This window comes from Microsporum canis, genomic scaffold (genome assembly GCF_000151145.1).
Source record: "Microsporum canis CBS 113480 supercont1.2 genomic scaffold, whole genome shotgun sequence".
Taxonomy (NCBI): domain Eukaryota; kingdom Fungi; phylum Ascomycota; class Eurotiomycetes; order Onygenales; family Arthrodermataceae; genus Microsporum; species Microsporum canis.
In genome coordinates, this window is record NW_003299168.1 from 967,221 (window position 1) to 991,039 (window position 23,819).

The following is a 23,819-nucleotide window of genomic DNA, read 5'->3' on the forward strand; positions in this document are numbered from 1 at the left end:
TGGCACGGGCCACTTTGATGGTTTTCAAATTTCCATCGAGCGAGACGAAGAAAGAAGAACAACTTACGCAAGGAAGAATCACAACTATGGCCTCGATGAAGCCAACGGTACGGCCGTTGGGCTACTGTGCCAATGCAATTAAGGAGTTTAGATGCCATGTGCCCCGTCGTCAATTTCTCCATACCATCCATTCTCCAAGAAAGGAGAAGATCCCTTTCCCTACAGAAATCCCGGATCAATTCATATCACAGATTCCCAAGTTCTGTCGACCTGGAAGAGGTATGTATTATTAATATGTTTCCTTTATAGCTCGTTGGAATGGCTGATTACTGACGGTTTCTGCAATAGCCAACAAGGAGTTAAAGGTCTATCCGCCTCCAGCTTTCCCATACGATACCTGTAAAGACCCCATTGGCGCTATTACATCCGAACAATTAGCCGTACTTGACCCAACCGGCGAGAGAAAAGCGCTTTTCGACCCTAAGAACCGACAGGGTGCTAAAGTAGGCGACATTCTTCGTGTTACTTTCAAGAACGGCGACCCATTCGCCGGCGTGTGTTTGAACATTCGGCAAAGAGGAGTCGACACCGCATTTTTACTACGGAACAAATTGACTAGGATTAGCTGTGAGATGTGGGTGAAGGCATACAGTCCCAATGTGGCTGGTGTGGAGGTTGTCCAGCGCACTGAGAAGAGGAAGAGACGCGCAAAATTGACATACATGAGGTACGATTATCTCCATATTGTCTCCATTCATATCGACGAGAGACTTCATAATATCTTTTCTACTCGTATTGGCTTTCATGAATAACGTAAATGTTTTTAGGCAACCTGCTCATGATATGGGAAGCGTGGAAAATATTGTCCGCAACTATCTCCGAACGAAACGTATATTAGCCGGAGGAGGGGATCAGAGGTCTCGCAAGCGATAGTGGTATCACATCTACCTTGCGCTTTTGAAAACTTATATATCCATCCATCCAGCTTTCCGCCATCATGGCACACTAACGAAGGTGTGGGCCAACCCTCCCACATTTGCAATACATATCATTGCGCATCCTGTACCACTTCCATTTTTTACATCTCAAAGCATGTTGCTGATTAGACCTGTACAATATTTTACTTTTATGATGGAACTTGTTTGCCAATTACGGGAGATTAATGTCAGAATTGCAGAGGACCTTCAGCTAAGCAGTCAAAATTGGTATTGGAATAAGACTAACAAAGAGGTATAATGATAATCAAGCAACACATTCGATGAACGACGAGGGCCAAGCTGAACCAGCTGAATTAAGGAAGATAGACGATGACTTCCAAGCCACCCTTGAAGGGCGTCGTCATGTGCTTGAAGCCGTTTTTGGGATCATCCAGGAAAGCGAACAGGTCTTTGTAATCCCTTCGAGCAATGGAGGTGTTGTCTGCAACAATGAGTGCACCAGTGCGAAGCTTTGGTAGAACTGCCTTGAGAGCCGGGAGAGCCATGGGAGTCCAAACTGTATTTCTTGTTAGTAAACTGTAGATGAGAAGGGCAATGGTAATTGGCAATGCAGAACAGTTCAGAATCAACATACTATCTAGCAGCAGAAGGTCAACTTGATCAACCTTCTTCATCTGTTCTGGAAGCGTCTCTCGAAGATCGCCTTCAAGCAGGGTAATCCAGGGCTCGACTTCCTCTCCGGCTTCTTTCCAATGCTCTCTCGCTTTCTTTGCCTTGGTAGGTTCATTCTCCGTTGCAAAGACCTGGGCGCCCTGTCCTGGTGTAATGGATCCAGATGCCTTCGCGGCAGCATTCTGTCCGGCTGCAAGAGCAAGATATATCGTCGAAACACCAAAGCTTGTGCCGGCCTCCACTATGTTCAGAGCCCCGGTGGACCTTGCCAGGAGGTATAGCAATTGACTCTTATCAGCTTCAAGGCAGATGTATTTATCCCTCATGAAGTCATCATCCTTGGAACCCCATCCACGGCTACCAAATATCAGAGACCTTATCTGTTTGCGAATCCAGAATGAGAGGACGGAGAACGAAGACTCTTGAGCTCCAGACTCCCCGTGTAGCTTCTTGAGGACGGCCTCAACCTTTGGGCTGGAGACCACTGGGTTTGGGGTAGCCATACTTGCCAGTACGATGAGAACTGTTCTCTATAGAGAAGATGGGAAGTTCTTGTTATAGATCTGTGAGCTTTATTGCGATGTATCGATCGCGAGAGTGCACTCCTAGGCATCTATCGCTCTATTATATACCTCCATGCTCGGCGACACATTCAACAGATAGTGACTCAGGGTATTTACCCGTGAAAAAGCCGGGCCGAGGAGATAACTCAATACATCCCTTGCAACTCTGCGATGCTGGAAGGGCGTACGGGCTCTTAAGCCAGTTGCATCCATCGTCGTTGACCGCTGGTCGTTAGTAATCCAAGCTAGCCAGGTTGGACCAAGCCGAGCCCTTTCAACAAGGCCATCAGGACTTGGAATAGAGTCACACTTCGTATCAAGTTAACTTAGTCTGTGATGATCTACTCGAGAAACGCAATATTGCAGAAAACACTTCAAGTTGTTTGCTTTTTTTCTTTTTTTCTTGAAGTTCAAAAAAAAAAGAAAAAGTAGATAAAAAGTCTTGGCGATCTGATAAGCCCTCGTCACGTGGAGCCGCTTAGTCACATGTTCATCGCACGATAATCTAATCTGATCATCCGAGTTCTCCCCGCGGGTGGTCTGAAAAAAATTACCCAACAACGACCGTTTTTCTCCTTTCTTCCCGGGTGCTACCTCTACCACCACACATCTGCTCCGTCAGAGGCTAATTGCTAATGAGTACAGCTCCATCCGGTGATCTCACAATCGCCTCCTTTCAGTTTTTTGAATACGACTTTAAAGAATACGTCCCGACAGGCCGGCCTCGGGAAAGACGTTGACGATGACAACCACCGCCGGAACACCCGCGCCGGGCCCTGTACCATTATCAATTGCTCCCGCAGCTGCCACTCATCACCGGTCACTCTCGGTCAAACCCCTAGCTGCCGCCCCATCGCCAGCACCGGCTGCTCAATGTTCGATTACCTCCAAGGAATGGGTCGTTCCTCCACGACCAAAACCAGGCCGGAAACCTGCCACGGATACACCACCTACTAAACGAAAAGCACAAAACCGTGCAGCACAACGAGCCTTTCGAGAGCGAAGAGCTGCGAGGGTAGGGGAGCTAGAGGAGCAGATCAAGAAGATCGAGGAGGAGAATGAGCGTGAAGAAGCTGCTCTCAGAGAGGCTGTTCAGAATCAATTGCAACAGATAGAGGAGTACAAGAGCCAAATACTATGGTGGAAAAACCGATGCAAGGCCCTAGAGGATGAGCTCATGACCGAAAAGGTTGCAAAGGAAGATGCCATCAAAAAGCTCGAGAGAACCGACAGCTCGGATAGGACGAATGGCCAATCCGTCATCGGTGGGTGCGAAAGGTGCTCCTTCACTCGGTGCCAGTGTATTGACGATGCGTTCAATATTTCCAATATCACCCAGATTCAGGCAGATGATTCACATTCTAAACGAGGCAGATCACCTTCTCAAGGGGCCACACAGAAGCGTCACCGATCTAACCCCGAAATCAAAACAGAACCCGAAGAACTAGAGACCGATTTTACCACTTCTTTCACCCTCCGCAGACATCCAAGAGGTGGCAGTGATGCTGCCACGCCCATACTAATAGACCCATGTGGCTTTTGCCAGGATGGTTCACCCTGCATCTGTGCCGAAATGGCAGAGGAATCACCCGCAGACAGAAACAGCCAGTCCTCCCAATCAAATAAACTACCATCCATCCATAATATATCACAGTTCACTCCCCCTCCCTCCGAAGGAGATGTTCTTTCCCGGTCGGCTACACTAGCTTCGAGAAATGAGAGCAATCCTTGTGCAAATGGCCCTGGTACATGTGCCCAATGTCTTGCAGACCCACGCAGTTCAGTGTTTTGTAAGAGCCTTGCCGCGTCCCGTGCATCTAGTGGCCAGGAAGGCGGTTGCTGTGGAGGCGGTGGAGGACAAGGTGGATGCTGTAAAACTCGGCCTTCCGGCTCGGGCTCGTCCAGACAACCTGCCTCGACTCCTATTACACTAAGCTGTGCCGATACATTCACTACGCTCTCGCGACATCCAAAGTTCTCTTCTGCAACAGATGAGCTGAGCCAGTGGCTTCCCCAGCTCCATACGCTTCCAAACCCGCAGGACCTTACTCCAGACAGACGACGGGACCAAAATCTTACTAACCGGCCGGCTTTGGAAGTCGAGGCTGCCAGCGTCATGGGAGTCTTGCGATATTTCGATCGAAGATTTGCTGATTCCAAATGAACAACGTTGGCTGTTCGTTTTTTTTCAACTTTCTTCCCTTTCCCCCTTCCCAATTTTCTCTGCTTTTTATGACCCTTAATTCTATGTTGATGTTGCTTTATTTATTTTTCTTCGATGTCCTAGATGGACACATACCTGGAGGTATCGGGCAGATATCACCACGCAAGTATTCCTGATCCATAAACACAATGGCCAGGACAATGCCATGGGTATCAATAATACGAACGGCGTCACGGAGTCAATTTTCTTCCCCCTTCTTAAGGTAATTTTATATCCCTTTTTTATGGATGCCTTAGTTTTGTTTTCTAGTTTCTGTTTGTACGATTAGCACCGGTCCCATCTTCTCTTTCTGATTATGAATCCCCGGTGTTATGCACAGAATCCCTTATCAGTAGGGAAATACGCTTCTTGGTACCGGATGAAATGATGGGTTTTATAGAAGTGGTGCATTCTTTCAGTTATTAGTGACCAGCTAAATGACCAAAAAAAGTTGATTTAATAAACTACTATACACGTAACATTTGATATCACGTATCCATAGCTGACAGCAAGTGAAGGTATAGTACATTAAAGCGGGGATGGCTGCTCTAGAGGAGGATTAGGGATATGATATTGTAATATATAGTTGCCGAGGAAATATTCCAAATAGTAGAAAGGGGTATAAAGACGCGCGCTCCAGCTGGGTTCGGGCGGTTTAAAATGCACCTTTCTCGGTCCCTACATGGCCACCAGTCGATCCAAGGGCCATCCTGCCCATAGAGTCGGATGCAATCTCGTCCTCTCCGCCGCTCATCAAGGCTCCTAGAAAGCCTGATCCCCATATACCGACTATTCCCCACATCTCAAGTCTCCAGCTCCTATACAGGCCTTGTAGACCTTGTCCCTTGCGGCGTTTTTGCATTCGCCGGCTAGCCTCTCTGCCTACCTGGGGAGTATGACCGAGGAACTGCTCTACCGTGTCTAATTCTGTAAGAGACGGATTTGTGCCTTCTTCGTAGATAATGTTCCACATCGTTCCGATGATTCCTCTGTAAGTCTGAGGAGCTGGAACAATAGTAGGCAAGGGGGTATTGGTGTTTGAACTTGTTGCTCGAGTAGAAGGACCCTCTGAAGTCGGTGACCGCGTAGCTGGGGCTGAGTATGTTACGCCTGCCTGTCGGAGGGCGGGGGATGTGAAGGTTGCTATTTGTGCTCGTCTGAGGACAGTTTCAAGAGGAACTCGTACAGTTAGCTCAAGGCTCTGGGCCATGAGACTGAAGAGACTCCATGTGGACGGGTTCAACACCGGGTCAAGGGATAGATATGATTTTAGAAAAAGGGGGGTGCTGGTAGCAATTAGATTTGGTAGGGTGGAGGTAAGGATAGTGATAGGTAGGAGGTGCGGAGAGATCATGTAACTGGGGCTTGGAAGAAGCCTGGTTGACCGGAGCAGAGATCGGGGGCCGTGGCCGTGTGGTGTGAGGATCAAGTATGTTCGTGCAGTATCAATGGGTGATAGTATGATAGCTGAAAGAGCAGAGGAAAGACAGGACAGTATCAAAGCTGTGCCTGGAGCAGATGAAGTAATGATATCACCAGCCGGGAAGGAGGAAAAGGAGTCTTCTGGATAGCCTAGGATGGCTGATAGTAGACTTCGGATGAAGGTGTTTAATGTGGGCAGTAGTATCGAGTATATGAACGTAGTATTGGATGCTTTCCATATAGATGTCGGTCCGCTAGTTGTCCAGAGTTGAGACAGTACATCCAGCATCGACGAAGAGTCCTTGACCTTTAGCATGTACTTTGGCTGTGCTGTCTGGGGAATATAACCACTCCGTTCAGTTATCCGCTGGGGAGCTCTCTGATGGCTTCTCGACGAAGAGGGCATATTTGTAGGCGCGGCGGACGTAAAATAGTTATCTTCATCATCAGAACCGTATACATCCTATAATCCAAGCCAGTTAGCAATGTTGTAACGGCAGCCCAGTTTATCCAAGGATTCTAACCTCTTCTTCATACTGTTCCATCCTATGTCTCTCCAGCTTTCTCCTCTCCTCTGCCGCCTCAGCAGCTGCATCTTCAGCAACGTAGACCTGCAGTATCGTCTTCGCAACCTCGAATGGCTGTGATATCAAAACTCTCGAGTACCGCCACGCTGCGTTCTCAAACAGCTGCTTGATGGACTCTGCCACCGACGGCGAGGAGTCTCCCAGGTAATCTGCATAGTCGAAATCAGACAATATATCCCGAGCAGACGTCCCAAAGCTGCTTATATTCTCTGCGGCCGCGCTCGAAACGACCTTGGATGCGACCTGGCTCTCTGGCAGCCCGATGGGAGGCGGCACATAGTATGGCCGCAGCGGATTTGGGCCTTCTGTATGCGAATTCATTTATGTAGCGACGCAATCGATTGATCTCTCCGTCATCCGAAGCCGTAATTCTGGTTTGATCTCCTTCTCTCTGTCTTGTTTGCTGTTTGCTTCTCTATAGTGATTATTTTTTTCTCTTGTTCGGAGATAAAAACATCTTGGAGTCTTAATAATCCCGACGTTCTATTTGGACTAAAAAAAGCAATCCGGCTTGAGGATTTATAAAAAAGACCAACCTTGACAACGAATCTATCTACTTCGCAACGAGCGCACCGTCAGCTCTTTGGCGCTTCAGCTGGCTTTTGCTGTTCATTCCTTTCCACATACCGAAGGCGGTGCGCAACAGAAAAGGGAGAAGAAGAGACCAGCAGCCATGTCCGCATGGAGAGGGCTATGCCGCCATGCTTTACAATCGCTACCACAGAGCACCGGTCAGGGTCTCTCGGCTGGACGATATGCGCAGCTGAAGAGTATATCGAGGCAGAGCAGGCTGCTGTCTACAAGGCCAGACGGATGGCATCGAACTTTCCCGCCGGTCCCACGGTCATCGAGAGCTCAGCTTTCGCACGGCTCCTCCATAGCTAGGCGAGCATTCTCGTCGACTTCAAAGCTGCTACATGGCCACATTACACCTCCAAAGCCTGGTGAAGAGTGAGTCTCTCTATCCCAAGTCCAAAGGAAATGCTGGATATTTGCTAATATAAAGTAGGATCAAGGTCACTTTCATTGATAAAGACGGAGATCGACATGACTTTGAAGTCGCAGAGGGAGATAATTTACTTGACATAGCGCAGGCGAACGATCTTGAGATGGAAGGTTGGTCAATTGGCCCTCTATATACACCCTGTGCAAGCTGGCTGATGGCATTTTGATTCTATAGGCGCTTGCGGAGGCTCATGCGCCTGCTCTACGTGCCATGTAATCGTTGAGAGTTCTGACATGTACGATAAGATGCCAGAACCTGATGATGACGAGAACGATATGCTGGATCTGGCATTCGGATTGACTGAGACGTCACGGTTAGGATGCCAGGTGAAGATGACTCCGGAGCTAAACGGCCTCGTTGTCACACTGCCCAGCATGACTCGAAACTTGCAAGCTAGCGACTTTGCAGAGAAGAAATGATAAGGTATCTGCCGTTATTCTGAGCGGGCCACTCCATATCTTGAAGCATGAACCCCGTAGACACTGTCATGACTCAAGATATCAGGGATGGACGCTTTTATTTGATTTATCCCTCAGGATATAATCGCTCCAGTGTGAATGATGTGTTTAGTATTTGTACAATAGCCTTATAGACTTGCAAAAAGTACTCCCCGGCTTGGAGAGGATGACCCGTGTATATCATGTTAGGAACACCCCATATATCCCAGAACTCCGATATCAGCTCTCTCTTTTCACATTTTTTTGATTATCAAGAAAAACACATGCATCTCAGGCTTCCTCGATAGGCTTCGAACCAATCCCGTTTATTAGGTCCAAGAACCCTTGTTTGCTAACCTCGTTGACAGCCTTCTCCCGCTCATCCATTCCAACTGTCAACCGTTTCTTCCTTTCTTCCCTAGCAGCCTCTTCGCCCCGTACCTGCGCTGCCCGGACCGCATTAAACAGCTTGACAACGCCTCTCTGGGCTACTTTGCGAAGTCTCTTCTCCAATTCCGCCGTTTCTCCAGCTTCGCCCCTATCAACCCCTAGCACATCTCTCACACGCCCACGGTCCAGCTCTTCTTTCTTTTCTGCTCGTAGTTTTGCGCGCGCACGGTGTTCGAGCCTCTCATTTGCTATATCTGCACTAGTCTGAGCTGCAGCTTTACTTCGTGACAGCAGTGGATCCGCGCGAGCGGACGTAGGAAGCTTTGTAGACAAGATTTTCGAGATGGAGGTTGAGAAGGCAGTGGGATCGTTTCGTTTAGAGACATGTTTTCGGCTTGTTGTGCTTGTTGACCCGGTATGCGAGGTAATTGAAGATGCGTCTGAGTCTGAGTCCTCATCATCGTCGCCGTCTGACTCCCCAGTTGCAGCCAATTCCTCTTTCTCTTCTGACTGTAGCTCGGGTTCATCGTTTTCTGAAGAAACATCGCTGTGTATCGACTTTTCAGCGTCGCTGTCTGAATCGTTAAGATTTACCGCTGCGAAGTCCGTTGTGCCCTCTTCATCCTCAGAAGAACTGCTGTGGTAGGATTCCTGCTTTCTGAATTTCTTCTTAGGCCTGGACGTCTTCCCCCTCATCCCATCATCTACCTTTCTCTTCTTCATTATCGGGGGTGCCATCGTTCTTCTCTTGTTTGTTGTGTGTATTTTTTTTTTCTCTTTTTTGATATCTTCAATCTTTTTTTTATCTGATAAAAGAAAGATAAAATCTCGGGTCACGTGAACCCCATGCTTATCGCCTTTTCTTGTCCAAACACACAACGAAGAGGAAGAAGATAGATGAGAATCCAACAGCATCTGACACTCTTCTGTGCGTTCTTGTAGCCTGTTGATTGAATATATACATGCAAGATGGTTCTTCAGGACTTGGGGCGACGCATAAATGCCGCCGTCAGCGACTTGACCAGGTCAAATACGGTTGACGAGAAGGTACAGCTCAAGTGGCCAGCATTCTACCTATGTATTAGTACTGACATTCTTCCTTTCTAGGCGTTGGATGCTATGATAAAAGAGATATGCGCAGCTCTTCTGTCTGCCGATGTAAACGTTCGACTGGTGCAACAGTTGCGCAAATCTATAAAGGCTGCCGTGCAGCTCCCCTCCATACCCCCAGCAGTCAATAAGAAACGTCTAATCCAGAAAGCCGTCTTCGATCAACTTGTTGCGCTTGTTGACCCTCATGCAGAGCCTTTTAAGCCGAAGAAGGGCAAGTCTAATGTCATTATGATGGTTGGTCTACAGGGTGCCGGAAAGACAACCACATGTACAAAGCTGGCAAGACATTATCAGACCAAGGGGTTCAAGGCGGCCCTCGTCTGTGCGGATACCTTCCGTGCCGGTGCCTTTGATCAGCTCAAGCAGAATGCGACAAAAGCAAAGATTCCATATTACGGTAGCTTGACGCAGACTGACCCTGTTATCGTTTCATCAGAGGGTGTGGCGAAGTTCAAGAAAGAGCGGTTTGATATCATCATCGTTGATACCAGTGGTAGACATAGACAGGAGGAAGATTTGTTTGCTGAAATGACGCAAATTCAAGCCGCCATAAAACCAGATCAAACTATCATGGTCCTTGATAGCACAATCGGTCAAGCGGCAGAGTCGCAATCCGCAGCTTTCAAGTCAGCGGCTGATTTTGGAGCAATCATCATTACGAAAACAGATGGCCATGCAGCAGGTGGTGGTGCAATCTCTGCCGTCGCTGCTACTCGCACGCCTATTATCTTTTTAGGAACTGGTGAACATATGCTTGACCTGGAGAGGTTTGCACCGCAGCCATTTATCCAAAAACTGCTCGGAATGGGTGACATGGCTAGTCTGGTAGAGCACGTTCAGGCGGTAACGAAGGACTCCGCCGGCGCGAAGGAGACATATAAGCATATCTCCGAGGGAATATTTACTCTACGGGATTTCCGCGAAAACATTACATCCATCATGAAAATGGGACCTCTCTCGAAAATATCAAGCATGATACCCGGTCTGTCCAATTTAACGTCTGGTCTCGATGACGAGGATGGTTCACTCAAACTCCGGCGCATGATTTACATTTTTGACAGTATGACTGCCTCTGAGCTAGACGGCGATGGTAAGGTCTTCATCGACCAGCCAACTAGAATCGTACGACTGGCCTGTGGAAGCGGAACGACCGTTAGGGAAGTTGAAGATCTGCTTTCTCAACATAAGATGATGGCTGGCATGGCCAAGAAGGTTGGCGGACAAAAGAAACAGATGCAACGTGCACAGAATATGTTGAAGGGCAGTAATAAGGAGCAGCAAATGGCTGCTATGCAGAAGAGGATGGCTGCCATGGGTGGAGCCGGAATGCCGGGTATGCCTGGCATGGGGGATATGCAACAGATGATGCAGATGTTACAAGGAGGCGGTGCAGGCGGTGGTGGGATGCCCGGTCTAGGGGGTATGGACTTGCAAAGCATGATGAGCCAGATGAGTGGCCTCATGGGAGGTATGGGTGGCATGGGAGGTGGCCGCGGAGGCAGCAGCAGGGGGCGAGGCCGATAGCATATCTTTTCTGTTGAACCGTGATATGTATATTGATGATTATTTGGCTGCATTTTATGGCTCGTGGGAAACTTATTATAGAAAATGGCGTTTTGGAATACCGGGCGACTTGAAAATATTTATGACTTGTTTCGATATGCTATTATATTTTCAGTTGACAGTCAAAGTTGACAGCCAGTATTAGGGCTACAGCTGGATCAAGAGACGAAATAAGATTGATATAACGACAAGAGTTGATATAATATTATATGCTTAACTTGGACGCCATTTTCACTCATCAAGCCTTTCAGTTTTTAGAAGGAAGCCTCTGAATATTCTTGAAAGTGTCGTGATCTGTGTATTCGCCCAATATAAAACTCCCCAGAATATTCGGATTCCCTCGTCCAGCTTCCCCTCTGGAAGATCAGCTAGGTCATATATCACTTCACCGTCTGGGAATTCGGCTTCTCCCTTCTTTATATTACGCGGTATAGAAAGCTTGTATTGCCATACAGGCTCCGCGCTCACGTATAATGTATATATCAGGACAGACTCTCCATCTGGGCGGGTCTCAATATCGACAGCGCCAAACTTGAAGTTCCCATTCGGAACATACTTGATGGCTACATCCTTGTCATCAGTTTGGTAATAGGAGCTACTGGGGAGGTAGAATTGGCTCAGTGGACCAGCACAGAATTCATAAATTCCCTGTCCCGCTCCGTTCGAAAGGGATGAAGATGCGGAATTCATCAATTTGGTGCTCGGATTTGGGAATTTCGTAGCCGCAAATTCATGTCTGTCGCCACTAAGTAGGACGATCCTAGTTCCGAGTGTACGCTCAGCGCGCCACATGGCCTCTAGGAGAACCTCACGTTCGTTCAAGTAGCCTCCCCAGGTGTCGGGTGTCCCTATATGCCAGTTCTTGGTAAATGGTACGCTGCTGCTGATTATCTTCCATTGGACTCCGGCCGGCTCGGGACGAGAGATGTAATCGAGTAGAGACTGGAGTTGAGCGTATCCAAGCATAGTCGAGTTGTCCAATCCAGGGGGGGAACGGTATGTTCTCGAGTCCAGGATAAAGAACGATGCAGGGCCTCGAGTGAAGGAAAAATAGGTCGTGTTTTCATGAATTGCATGAGAGTATTGTGCTTTTGGAGGGTTGACGCTCACATGGTAGTGAAGATATGGGTCAATGGCAGCCGGGTATGGTTCGGTGACATTACCATCATGCCAATCGTTCTCAATCTCATGATCATCCAGCATATGAATCCAAGGCAGGTCGATAGCTGGGTTCTCGCCAACGTGCCAGCTTGGAGACGAGTAGACTCTTTGATACTCATCTCTGTAATGTTTTATAGCGGAACCAAACCGGAGGGGAACATCGATGTAAATAAAATCACCGAGGAAGAGCATAAACGAAGGAATAGCCTGCCGGTCTATCTTGGAATACACCTGGGAAAGTGTCTCGATTCCAGGGATTCTAAACGGGTGAGATAGTGGGTTGTAAGGGAAGTTCGCCTTGATGCAGCTGGTTGTCCAGAAATTGAGTCGAGTTGATTCCAATGAGCCTGGCGCCGCAGCTGTGGTGAATTCTCCAGACAGATTATTAGATAGCAGGTACTGGTACCTCGTGGTAGGCTGTAGGCCATCAATGACAATAGGAAATGTATAGTCCGTCGTATCGTTCAGTACGTGTATTGTTTCGGCCTCCATCCAAAGTTCCGGCTGAGGGTCATCTTTTACACGATGATATACTTGCAACGGCAGGTTTTCCGGATCCGGCTCTCGAACAAGGATCTTTACACTGTCTGAGGACACATATCCCACCCGAGAGAACGAAAGGTTCGCCGTAGGATGTAAAACGGAGCCCCGGAAGACGAAATCAAGCACAAAGATATTAAGCAGGACGTTGGCACCGATAGTAGTCCAGCTAACGAGCTTCGAGTTGGTACACGGCAAGCCTGTTAAAAGGGACCGTATCACCGAAACCTCTCTATTCCGTCCATTCTGCGATGTGCTTTCCGTGGTCGGCTGTTTGGACTTGGATGTCGTTGTACGCTGCTCGATCCGGCCATTCTGGGAGGGACCGTTGGACGCTGAACTCGAGGATGTCGCCCATAGTAAGCTTAGATATATGCAAAGGGTAGACACTGTGATTGGGGGCGCATGATGGGCAGGAATCTGAGCTCAATGTCAGTAACTATGAAGTCTGCTGCAAAGGCAGACAACCGGTGGCCACGTACCCAGCGTAGAAAGATGTATGATAGGAGCCTGATGATCGTCGAGCAGGTAGCTATAAGTATTTCCTGATACCGCCGCATGTCTGCTATTTCATCGGCCAGCGACTTGTCCGCCCGACAGAGCTGTCAAGGAGTGTGAGGGCGAAGGGGTTTGAATTCTCGTGTCGAATAGGATGTTGACTATTTAGCTAAATTTCCACAGGCAGCAGGCAAAAACTATTACGTCAAGGGTGTAAACAGAGACAAAACGGTTTCAGTTGAATACATTTAACACGCATTTCTATACTCCACTCGACGCGGTAAGCCGAGACAAGTCTCCTTTATTTCGTCGCTTGCTTCTCTAAAAATGTATCCAAATATATGCATGTTGTAGCTATGGGCCAAAAAAAGGGGGTTATATCAAGTACCCCGGCGGCCAGTCAAGGCTGTCTGCAAGAATGCTCCAACCAGCGCGACGTCGGAGAGAGATTTCATTCCCAAGATCAAGGACATGATGGCTGCCCATTTCCATGGCTGACTCTCGCCTCCGGGAAGAGCGTTGAAGTATTCCCAGCCGGACACCCCCCCGAATGAAGGGTACCTCTGGAGCAGCACCGCGAGAACAACGCCCAGTGTCTCCAAGGGAACGTAGCCCTGTGTCCCATCGTCTGGATTCGACAGGACCCCCGTAACGACCTTCTCGGGCCTCCATCCATTCGCTATGATCGTATCGTACATGGCCGTATCCGCAATCCCTCCCCAGCCGTTGTAAAACTGAGCGTGGTACCAAGATATCTTCGATCCTCTCTGTTCTTCCAGCGCAAAGTAGCTGAAGCCAGACAGATGGCGTAGACCCCGTACCAAAGCCGTCGCAACAGGCGCAAGAGTGATGATAAAGTCGTCTCCGAAATCTGACTTGAGACTGTCGATAAGTCGAACGATCCCCTCGAGAGACATGTCCTCCTCAACGTCCAGGTCGAGGCCATCAAGTCCGTGGGCTCTGATCATGTTACGAAGGGGGATGTAGTATCGCTCGTAGTCCTCTATATTTCCGTCCAGCCTCCGGAAGCTCCCCTTCGCGGCGCCTCCCAGCATCCCCATGACTTTGACGCCCGCAGCCTGCAGCACACACACTTCTTCCCAGAGAGGCTCGTAGCGAGGGTCATCGGGAGAGTCATCGTTCAGGGTGATGCTCTCTGCGTCCTCGTTGATGTGGAACGCGGCCAGAATTACATGCGATACGCCGCTGAAGTTGGTGCACAGCGGGAGCATAGAGACGTAGTTGGTTCCATTGTGGGGGAAGTACGTCTGGTAATAGCATATCACTCGAGGCCGCACCAGGTTCTCGCCTCTGTTCGGTGGAATCGGTGGCATTTGGGTATATCCTTGTGGCTATCAAGAGTGATGGTTATTAAATAGTTATATTTGTGTCAATCGAGATCCTTGTTTTAACCAAGGGTGGAGTAAGAAACTACTTTAATTCCTACATCTACACATCACCACAGTCAACGTATGATAGAACATCCATGTTATTTCAAGTTGCAATGTCCAATATCCTCGTCTTGACTAACAGGAGAGAGAAGTACACGGCAACACGACACCATGGCAGAGCCGCACATACGGGATGATAGCAGCTGTCTGTATGTTCAAACAAGGAGGCAAAAGTCATCCTGTCATGGGTTGCTACGCCGTTTTTCCCAAGAGAAATGCCATCGTCATTATCATCCCAAGTGCGTTGGACGCCTACTTGCGCTAAAGAATAAACGAGAACGAGTCTCCGCATAAGGTCCTGCATGCGGTCTAGGATTTGGATAGCTGACAGTGATAGGCCCAATTTCCAGCTGCCTTGATATGCTCAAGACAAAAATAGAGCGCAATGCCACTCTGACTGACGTCTGTTCCATGCACGAAAGATATCTCTGGCGGCTACCGATACAGCATACCGTTCGCATGAACTTTTTGTTTCCTAAGATCTCCCGAAAGTGGTGGATGAAACGTGCTGGTGAGTCCTGGATTCCTGTTCAAAGAGCTTCGCCCCCCTAGCGGCACTAACTATGGACAAGGGCGTAATGTTTGGTTAAATGATGTCCAATCAACCCTACCGTCCAGCCGCATTAAACACATCGTTGGTGACTCCTACCGAACGGCTGGGCCTTACCATGGCTTGGATATAGGATTTTGGCGGCATCCTATGCATGTAAATGTCGCATCTGAGCACTAAACTTCGTTTCTCAATGTCACCTGGGATGGATTCATGAACTAACTAGCTAACCGCTGTGCCACAAATTCTAGGCGTTCAGATGTTGGTATGAGAGGGGAGACGCACTATATGAAGGCGGGTGTCAGTCGCAATCCGTTCTAAAAAGAAAAATTTTTCCATTTCTCGATATCACGGTGATAAAGTTGGTGCTCACTTAATATTACTCTTACCCTGCATTACCACGCACAATCGCATCAAAAATGTGGACTTCTACGTCGACGAAAGATAGGCGATCCCAGCCAGAATTCAAGATCGGATACCCTAAACGACTCCTGTGGGATGAATTCGAACAATCTGAGCCAGAGTATTTCCCTATCCCTAAATTTAGGGAGCTCGTCCCAAGGAGATCCTACTCTCCAACGCCAACCTTCAGCTCGCATCGGATCTATCCAGTGACTATGAAACACTGCTCTACCCTCCCGCTCTGTCTTCCAGCCTGCTACACACTGCAAGAGGCTCCAGGGCAAGTCTCGTCGACCGTCTGGACAGTGGGTATAGGTGTCTCCGGATCGGCTGTGGCCGGTCGACCCAACTAGGTTCATACTACTGTTCGGCTCGTAAGTATCCATGATGGACAATTCTTATACTATTAATCGCTAATTGCTTTATCAGATCACTGATTGATATACCTTTTAACGAGTTGATGCCATAAAAGGGAGGATATAGTCTAGGGCGCAAGGGAAACACGTCGCAGGGATGACAACGAGGAAGGAATATGTTTTGCTTTTATACATGATGACATGATGCACTGTAACGACTTCTATGTAACTAAACTTTCTTATGGTTGTATTGCTGGATTACCGTTAACATCCATAGCAGTGCTCTCTTTTGAGCCTCAGTAAATAAGCTTCGTACTTCAATAAAGTTGCAACGAGGATCCACCATAGCGGGTTTGAGCCTCCATTTTGGATGAGCGGACGCCGCGTTGATCCACTGTTCTTGGAGCAAGATGGTCACTTCGACCTGTCGGAAGAACTTGGCACTGGGTATACAGGACTGTACCCGATACATAAGAAGGATGATAAGCCAAAGGCTTAGGTAGGATTGAAGCTGCGGAACGTAGACTAATAAAATAGTAAGGGAAGATGGATATTATTCTGTAACCAAGAACTCTGATGGTGGTGTAGTCCTACAAAAGGAAAAAAACCATCACACGTGACAGGACAGTCGCTTTGGTGAAGCAGGCGTATTATTGAGATATAAGATCGATAAGTCTGCGAACACAAGGCCATCATGGGCAGCTATGTTCCGGCCCGAGCTTAGTTGGTAAATTGGCGCGCTGGCTACCATGACATTTGTAATTGCTGTTTTAACAGACACACCCTTAACGGTCTGCCGTACCCTCATTCATAAGGGCTCCCACCCCAGTGTCTTCCACCATCCAGCCTTGGGTGGAACCTGTTAGCAGAATCTTAATAACCATTATGTTGTCCGCCGGACTGCTGGTGGCACAAGGGACTCGTCCACAAGAGGTCAGAGTTCCCAATCTAATTTGGTAGTTAAGCCATAACTCCGCTTTTATATCTATGTGAAAACAGATCCTGGCTTGGCTGAAGGCAGATAATGCGCTGGTACGTCTGTGTCAGAATCCGCCATCCCGGCCAAAAAGGCGAGTCCGCGCCAATTGGCGGTAGAGAGACGGGTTATATTTGACAGTCTGTCATTGCATAGTTCTGCGTCGTAATTTTTGGGGTGACCTGGTACCAGCCTTATTCCCGAAGATACGTTCACATTTATCAAAGACTATATCTGAGGTTTGTAACCCCCTTGCGAGCTTTTCCTCTGGATCTCCTGGTGTTAAGTCATCTCTCCATAGAGTCTTGCCATGTACTCCGTATTGTCTTTCCATTAGACATATTGAAAGTGGCATGCAAATGCATATGGCTAATGCATACCATGGAGGAAATAGCCGCAGCCGCGGGTTTGAAGAGTGCGTCCGGGCAATTAAGCTGCTGCCATTGTCTTGCGGGATTGAAATCCTCATTTGAAAATCAACATGCCGTATTCTGAGTATTCTCTGCATAATATGTATTAGTATCATAAGCTAAGCGGCACGGATGCTCTGGTCTACCTACTAACTGCTGGAAGCCTGATGGGTTGGGCCTCCACAGCGGTAATCTTCATTGCCGACCTCTGGGTCTCTTAGGATAGTTAAGCCATCAGCTTTAGAGGAGCCTTGTGTCCTTTTGCCCTCTCCTTGGGGATCAGGTATGGGATTACCATGGTTGATTTCTGGTTTTAGAAGTAGTCCCGCATGAGCCGCTGTTCTTTGAACTTTTTGTAAAGTATTGTATTTGAAATGTTTTGAGTGTCAATTTATATGCCTCATTATAGAATAAAGTTACAGTAGTGACTTTGAAGGTGGTGAATACAATTGCGTTGGCCTTCGCGCAGGTAAATGGAAGCGGTGAATGAAAAAAAGGGATTCATGCGCGAAACTTAGCAATATTTATTGAATGTAGAATAGTCACATACAGAAATACGACGTCTCGAATGAGCCGCTCTTTAGAGTTGTAAAGGCCGTGAATTAAGCTAGGTGGCAATGTGAAATGGATTAAATGCATTAAGAGCTAGACTGGGTAGTACGTACGGTTTGCGTATAGATAGAGACCCGAACTAATAGAACCGTAGATCTGAATCCAACAAAAATTAACAATGAGCACATGTACAAGGAGGTTACCATTGAGAGATATTCACACTTACTAGAATGACACGATATGAAAGCTGGCCCTGGCCTGTATTACCAGGCCGTGTGGCCGCCGTCGATCACGAGCGAACTGCCGGTCATATAACTGCTGGCATCACTCAGCATGAAAACAACAGCTCCGGTGAATTCCTCAGGCCGAGCCAAGCGACCTAGCATGCTTTCCTTGACCCATATTTCCTTGAGTTCTGGGACTTCCTCAAAGTTCTTCTCGACCATAGGAGTAATAATGTGCCCAGGGCAAAGAGAGTTTACCCGAATGCCCTTCGAGCCCCATTCCATTGCAAGGTTGCGGCCAAGCTGGATGACTGCCGCTTTCGAAGAGTTGTAAGTAGCACTGTGAAGACCCTTGTTTGCTACGAAGCCGCTCATACTAGCAATCAGGACTATAGAACCATGGGTCCCTGACTTGAGCATATGTCGAGCAACTGCTTGGACTGTCATGAAGAGCCCAGTGTAGTTGATATCTAACATCCTAGTGATGTCTTCCAAAGTAAAATCAACTGCGTCCTTGAGCTGCTGTATTCCTGCGGCAGCTACAAGGCCATCAATCTGACCTGAGCGAGCTGCAACTTCTGAGACAGAATCCTCAAGGTGCTTCCAGTCACGGACGTCGACATGATGGTAATGCAATGAGCCAACATGGTCGGTTTTTGCAATTTCTTGGGATGCATAGAACTCTGGATCAGGTTCAGCTAGCCGATCAAAACAGTGAACTAGAAGACTAGTTAATACGGGATTTAAATGGGAGGCAGCTGGTATAGGGGGACAAACCATCAGCTCCGGCTTCTGTCATTGCTTCCGCAATAACAAGGCCTAAACCTCTGCCTCCCCCCGTAACAATGTATACTTTGTCCTTCAAACTGAAATTCGGATACACCTTTTGGTGGTATTTGGGGGTAGTATCGCTCGGCATATTGATATGCGGGCGTAGCCAGGTATAAGTCACGATAGATAAGTTAGAACAGTCGCTAGACACTGAAGACCAAATACCAGCTACTACAAGCACCAGCGCAGGGTATATATGCAATGACACCCAGAGCTGCGTATCTTGTAGTTGACGTCATGAAGATGGGTTACCAAGGTTTGGCTTGTCCCAGCTGAGAAAGCCGTTATGATTTCATACGAAACGTCAGCTAAGTGAGAATGCATGCATCTATGTGTACACTCCCAGATTAGTGGAGTAGCATGCGGAGAGCACCCTACTATGTATGCCAAACAGGGCGTGTCCAGGCACATTTTCATCATGATATCACGACCTTTTTTTTCGCGTCTGAATCTCCATAAAAACTTATCGCGACGGTCGCGATTAGATCACGTGATAGTAAACCAGCGCTAACCCGAAATAGAAATATGTAAACATTCTGATGGGCGGCAAACGACGAAAAAAAAAAAACAGCAGTACGCAGCTGGTTGACTGCTCTGGACATAGCAGATAGCATCCTACTTGTGTTTGCTCTTCAACATGGCCAACCGCTTCTCGTCTCCATGCCCCACCTCCCATGACACCCCAGGGCAATCTGGATTCTTCGCCAGTCCGTCAGGGTCAGCTATACCACGTCGGAAGTCGCTCCCATACATTAGAACAAAGAGGAAGAGCATATCCAGCCCTCTCCCAAGTCCTCATTACCCGAAAAGTCCTCATTCCTCACGGAAAAGCAGAATTCCTGTTCGAGAGTCACCGAAGAAAACGGTCGACGACGATCAGAGCGACTCCGAAGTTGACCTCAGTGAATACACCTTTGACCTGAACAAGCTCCCTGATCAGCTGGTCAGTATTGGGAAGGAAGACGGTGAGAAGAGACATAAATCCCAAGATGAGAAGACCACGACATCCTCCGATCTCGATGGCCCAGAGGATTTTACGTTGAACATGGTCGAGCTTCTGAAGAATGTGGATCTGGAGGATACTCAACGCACCCAAGTGCAGGTCAGACGAAGCGAGGATAAACACAATTGTGATGATGGTGGCGAAGAAAAAGGGGAGAGAGAAGATGGACAGGACGATGGACACGATCTGGACGGGCCTACGAGAGCGACAGGATTGCAGGACTACACCCAGCTGGACCATACTATGGAAACCTCTACACCGGCACATTTACTCTGGAGGGATGTAAATGCAACTATGCAACACGACTCAACTTCGAAACGTCAGCCGAGTCCACCTACACAAAATAACAAGGCAGGTGACTTGGAAGAAAACTCAGTTATCTATACCCAAGGCCGAAAGTTCGCTCCGACAACACCAACGATAGACCTTTCTAGGATTGACGAGACGACTACCAGCCAACAAGGAGACCAAACTTTGTGTGCGGCCCAGCAGATTTGCCAACTCGAGTTGGACCTTGAGGCAAAAACTCGACGTATCCAGGAGATGGAAGCAAAGTTGGCGGAGACAGCCTCGTTACACAAACAGATAAACGATCTAAAACAACAACTGCAAAGGCGTGAGGAAATAACAAAGCTGAGTGATACCGAACTTAACGACCTACGAAAAGCCAAGTCGGAGTTGGAGCAAACACGGAATGAACTCGCTAGCCAAACTTCGAAGGAGTCTACTCTCAGGAACAACCTAAAGGAGAAAGGCAAACAGCTAAAGGAGGCAGAGAAGCAGCTGGATGACGCCCGCACAGCCCATAAACGCTACTCGGAGGAAATGGGCACAGAGCTCAAGCAAGTAAAGCAAGAATGCGAGAAGAAGCTGGGCGGAGTTTACAGCCTGAAATATCAACTGACCTCCACTACCCGAGAACGAGATTCGTTCCAAAAGAAGATAGAGGACCTCGAGTGCACCATTCAGAACTTAAAAGCACAAGTGGAAACCACGGAGTCTCAGAAGGCAGAAGAAGCTGCGGAGAGTTTAGCAAGGCTCAGGGAGGTTCAGAAGTTTGCCGGAGAGCTAGCTCTCCCTGCACTAGGAAAACCCTTCTTTGAAATCATTGACCTTCTTCGAGAACATATTAAGACTCTCGGGGAAAAATCTTCGGAGCAACAAAATGAGCGTTCAAAGAAGTCTGAAGAGGCCCAGAAGGAATTGCAAAACTTAGTAAAGAAAGCCAATGGTGTAGCACGGCTCGAAGCTCGTAAAGCTGAGCTATACCGTGATCGGCTTAGTGAGACGACTTCCAAAATTGATTCAGTCAAGAATGAAAATACTGAGCTGCTCGAGAGGATTGCTGTTCTTACGTGTGATAATGCAAAGCTCAAAAAGAGAGCTGCGGAATCTACCCAGGAACATGATCAAGCTCTTAATGCGCTACGAAATCTTCGAAATGAGGCCGAAGAGTCACACAAGTTACAAATTGCAAAACTCAAAGCCTCCCACTCTGAGCAGCTGGCCAAGTATCGGAACAACAAGCAAGGCCCCAGTAGCGAGCTGCAGGCTCGCTTGGCCGCATCTAAGAACAGAGAAAGTGTTCTGACAGCGGAGCTCAAAGCGGAGCAGACGGCCAGAGAAAGACTTGAGGAGGATATCGTGCGCATGGAAACAGAAATAGCACACCACCATATGACACAAAAGAGGCTTGAGGCTATTATCAAGGCTAACACTTCGGCAGCAAAGAAGATCGATGGCAAGATCGTTGAAATCATGCGGGAGAGAGAAGACGCTTGGAAAGCCCGAGTCGATGAGCTCACCAAGGACAATGAGAAATTGGGCAAGGTGTTAATGACCATGTGGGGAAAACAGGAGGTCGGTGATAACTCCAAGTCTAAAGAAAAGGGGGATAAACAGAGGTATAAGTATAAATACGCCAGAAAGACGCAGGAAATTGAGATTGGGGAGATCTGGAATACTCTTTTAGGGGAGCCAGATGCGTGATCTGGTGCTCGTCATCGCTTGAAGTATACGGCCTGGGTAACTTTACGACGACGTTACCCATCCTTTCGAATATGTCTGGGTTTATAGTGTGTATGATTAATGTTGCTATTCGGGATAATGTCTCCCCAGAGGAGTTTTGGGTGCTTCAGGTTACTTCTTCATATGCTTGCTGCTATTTTTATCTCCTTATCTTGATCTTATCAATCAGTGCCTCCCACGTGACTTAATACCTCGGCTTAAAGTCACTAGCCCGAGCTCGGCTCTTTTGGTTATCTGATCGTGATTTCAACATGATCAAAAGGAGAAGAAAGGAGACTGTTTGTCTCCATGATGACCTTTTAGAAGGGCTAGCTAAATAAGTTCCCATCTCTTCTTTTTTGGTCATAGTTGAAAAGATGGCAACTTCTCCCCGTCCATTGCAGGGCATACGCGTTGTCGAGCTTGCTGGGTTAGCCCCAGGTCAGTTTCACCCAGATTAATTTATCTATAGAATATAGTATTGACTAACATCTCTATATAGGCCCCTTTGCCGGACTTATGTTGGGCGACTATGGTGCATCAGTCGTACGGGTAGATAGACCGCATCCTAATGCCCATTCGCAATCAAAGCCCGCTCCGCCGCCTACTTTCGATGCGCTCACACGGCACAAAACGTCCATCAGCCTGGATCTCAAAAACCCGGATTCAAAGGCCGTTCTACTTTTTCTATTATCCAAAGCAGACGTCCTAATAGATCCCTATCGTCCCGGCGTCCTGGAGAAGCTAGGATTATGCCCTACGACAGTGCTACTAAAGCATAACTCCCGTCTCATAGTTGCGCGGATGACCGGGTTCCGCCGCGATGGGAAGTACAAAGACATGGCAGGCCATGATATAAACTATATAGCTGTTTCTGGAGTTCTATCCCTCTTAGGACGGGAAGGGGAAAAACCATATCCACCCGGAAACATACTCGGGGACTTCGCTGGTGGTGGAGCCGTTTGTTTCCAAGGCATACTGCTTGCTCTCCTAGCTCGTCAAGCTACGGGGAAAGGCCAAGTGGTTAACGCCAACATGGTTGACGGGTCAGCTTACTTGGCTACTTTCCCGCGCCTTGCGAGGCAGAGTCCAATGTGGGATGGACCCAGGGGCAGCAATGTACTTGACGGTGGGTGTCCATATTACGCTACGTATGAGACCAAGGATAAGGGTAAGTATTTTGCCGTGGGTGCATTAGAGTCGCAGTTTTATACTGCGTTCTTGCAGGGGTTGGGGCTAGAGGAGAAAGATTTGTTTCCACTTGGTTCGAACATGGAAAGGCAAGACAGGGATAATTGGCCGTATATGCGCGCAGTACTTGAGAGAAAGTTCAAGGAGAAAACTAGGAGTGAATGGGCAGCTATATTTGACGGAACAGATGCGTGTGCCACTCCTGTCCTGACCATGGACGAGCTTGAGAAGGAAGGATATGATCAACGACCTATCGTTGGGTTATCCGATACGCCCGGGTTAGATATTGCGCCTGATGACGGCGGATGGTCTGGCGGCGGCATGTGTCCTGGCAACGGAGGCGAAGAGACGTTAAAGAACTGGCTTGGGTGGCAGCGAGGGAAGGACTACGATGTACATGAAGGAGCTCTTGTTAAAGTTAAGGTTGCCGGGGTGAAGCTCTGAGTTCACCCTTGTTCTTTTTTCTCGTTGCTTTTTTGCAAGTATACAGGTGTTGTATTACTGCCTAACAGTGCTATAAACATGGATTAAGCATTACTAGAAGGCTTTTGTTTGGTCTTGAACAGGGGCTGCGAGCAGAGGTATTAATGCCTGAATTCAATAGTCTTTCAGGAAGGTGTCTTGTTAAGGAAAAAAGATAAGCCATGCAAGGAGCAACTGTATTGTAGGAGAAAGGAAGAGCACAAAGGGTCAAATACTCATGGTTAATAGAAAGAGGTTGAAAGAAGGGAAGCGAGGGCGGAAGAAGATGCAGAGGAAGAAGAGGGTGAATA

General features: G+C 48.0%; 15 protein-coding genes across 15 annotated transcripts; 7 read left to right on the forward strand and 8 right to left on the reverse strand.

Moving 5' to 3' along the window:
* Positions 1–86: 86 nt before the first annotated feature.
* On the forward strand, positions 87–933 carry MCYG_01795 (mitochondrial 54S ribosomal protein IMG1; the record flags this gene model as incomplete). Its single annotated transcript, XM_002848815.1, has 3 exons — positions 87–279; positions 349–727; positions 828–933. 3 exons carry the CDS (start codon positions 87–89, stop codon positions 931–933), a joined length of 678 nt encoding a protein of 225 aa, XP_002848861.1.
* Positions 934–1,291: 358 nt separating this feature from the next.
* Positions 1,292–2,113, reverse strand: MCYG_01796 (O-methyltransferase; the record flags this gene model as incomplete). The annotated part of the gene is made up of 2 exons (XM_002848816.1): positions 1,292–1,494; positions 1,573–2,113. The coding sequence occupies 2 exons, from the start codon at positions 2,111–2,113 to the stop codon at positions 1,292–1,294; spliced, it is 744 nt and encodes a 247-aa protein (XP_002848862.1).
* An 802-nt stretch (positions 2,114–2,915) lies between these two features.
* MCYG_01797 (bZIP transcription factor HapX) lies at positions 2,916–4,337 on the forward strand (the record flags this gene model as incomplete). The annotated part of the gene is made up of 1 exon (XM_002848817.1): positions 2,916–4,337. One exon carries the CDS (start codon positions 2,916–2,918, stop codon positions 4,335–4,337), a length of 1,422 nt encoding a protein of 473 aa, XP_002848863.1.
* Positions 4,338–5,031: 694 nt separating this feature from the next.
* On the reverse strand, positions 5,032–6,706 carry MCYG_01798 (mitochondrial fusion and transport protein Ugo1; the record flags this gene model as incomplete). Its single annotated transcript, XM_002848818.1, has 2 exons — positions 5,032–6,261; positions 6,323–6,706. 2 exons carry the CDS (start codon positions 6,704–6,706, stop codon positions 5,032–5,034), a joined length of 1,614 nt encoding a protein of 537 aa, XP_002848864.1.
* A 195-nt stretch (positions 6,707–6,901) lies between these two features.
* MCYG_01799 (adrenodoxin) lies at positions 6,902–7,810 on the forward strand (the record flags this gene model as incomplete). The annotated part of the gene is made up of 3 exons (XM_002848819.1): positions 6,902–7,336; positions 7,395–7,501; positions 7,566–7,810. 3 exons carry the CDS (start codon positions 7,059–7,061, stop codon positions 7,808–7,810), a joined length of 630 nt encoding a protein of 209 aa, XP_002848865.1.
* A 309-nt stretch (positions 7,811–8,119) lies between these two features.
* On the reverse strand, positions 8,120–8,956 carry MCYG_01800 (rRNA processing protein RRP15; the record flags this gene model as incomplete). Its single annotated transcript, XM_002848820.1, has 1 exon — positions 8,120–8,956. The coding sequence occupies one exon, from the start codon at positions 8,954–8,956 to the stop codon at positions 8,120–8,122; it is 837 nt and encodes a 278-aa protein (XP_002848866.1).
* Positions 8,957–9,187: 231 nt separating this feature from the next.
* MCYG_01801 (signal recognition particle protein) lies at positions 9,188–10,855 on the forward strand (the record flags this gene model as incomplete). Its single annotated transcript, XM_002848821.1, has 2 exons — positions 9,188–9,265; positions 9,326–10,855. The coding sequence occupies 2 exons, from the start codon at positions 9,188–9,190 to the stop codon at positions 10,853–10,855; spliced, it is 1,608 nt and encodes a 535-aa protein (XP_002848867.1).
* Positions 10,856–11,125: 270 nt separating this feature from the next.
* Positions 11,126–13,155, reverse strand: MCYG_01802 (alkaline phosphatase family protein; the record flags this gene model as incomplete). The annotated part of the gene is made up of 2 exons (XM_002848822.1): positions 11,126–13,015; positions 13,078–13,155. 2 exons carry the CDS (start codon positions 13,153–13,155, stop codon positions 11,126–11,128), a joined length of 1,968 nt encoding a protein of 655 aa, XP_002848868.1.
* A 318-nt stretch (positions 13,156–13,473) lies between these two features.
* MCYG_01803 (chitinase 3) lies at positions 13,474–14,427 on the reverse strand (the record flags this gene model as incomplete). Its single annotated transcript, XM_002848823.1, has 1 exon — positions 13,474–14,427. One exon carries the CDS (start codon positions 14,425–14,427, stop codon positions 13,474–13,476), a length of 954 nt encoding a protein of 317 aa, XP_002848869.1.
* A 1,086-nt stretch (positions 14,428–15,513) lies between these two features.
* Positions 15,514–15,849, forward strand: MCYG_01804 (uncharacterized protein; the record flags this gene model as incomplete). The annotated part of the gene is made up of 1 exon (XM_002848824.1): positions 15,514–15,849. One exon carries the CDS (start codon positions 15,514–15,516, stop codon positions 15,847–15,849), a length of 336 nt encoding a protein of 111 aa, XP_002848870.1.
* Positions 15,850–16,081: 232 nt separating this feature from the next.
* MCYG_01805 (uncharacterized protein) lies at positions 16,082–16,736 on the reverse strand (the record flags this gene model as incomplete). Its single annotated transcript, XM_002848825.1, has 2 exons — positions 16,082–16,377; positions 16,655–16,736. The coding sequence occupies 2 exons, from the start codon at positions 16,734–16,736 to the stop codon at positions 16,082–16,084; spliced, it is 378 nt and encodes a 125-aa protein (XP_002848871.1).
* A 237-nt stretch (positions 16,737–16,973) lies between these two features.
* Positions 16,974–17,437, reverse strand: MCYG_01806 (uncharacterized protein; the record flags this gene model as incomplete). Its single annotated transcript, XM_002848826.1, has 2 exons — positions 16,974–17,330; positions 17,393–17,437. The coding sequence occupies 2 exons, from the start codon at positions 17,435–17,437 to the stop codon at positions 16,974–16,976; spliced, it is 402 nt and encodes a 133-aa protein (XP_002848872.1).
* A 616-nt stretch (positions 17,438–18,053) lies between these two features.
* MCYG_01807 (3-alpha-(or 20-beta)-hydroxysteroid dehydrogenase) lies at positions 18,054–18,933 on the reverse strand (the record flags this gene model as incomplete). Its single annotated transcript, XM_002848827.1, has 2 exons — positions 18,054–18,733; positions 18,792–18,933. The coding sequence occupies 2 exons, from the start codon at positions 18,931–18,933 to the stop codon at positions 18,054–18,056; spliced, it is 822 nt and encodes a 273-aa protein (XP_002848873.1).
* A 549-nt stretch (positions 18,934–19,482) lies between these two features.
* On the forward strand, positions 19,483–21,837 carry MCYG_01808 (uncharacterized protein; the record flags this gene model as incomplete). Its single annotated transcript, XM_002848828.1, has 1 exon — positions 19,483–21,837. The coding sequence occupies one exon, from the start codon at positions 19,483–19,485 to the stop codon at positions 21,835–21,837; it is 2,355 nt and encodes a 784-aa protein (XP_002848874.1).
* Positions 21,838–22,232: 395 nt separating this feature from the next.
* MCYG_01809 (alpha-methylacyl-CoA racemase) lies at positions 22,233–23,490 on the forward strand (the record flags this gene model as incomplete). The annotated part of the gene is made up of 3 exons (XM_002848829.1): positions 22,233–22,296; positions 22,358–23,026; positions 23,054–23,490. The coding sequence occupies 3 exons, from the start codon at positions 22,233–22,235 to the stop codon at positions 23,488–23,490; spliced, it is 1,170 nt and encodes a 389-aa protein (XP_002848875.1).
* Between the last annotated feature and the right edge of the window lie 329 nt (positions 23,491–23,819).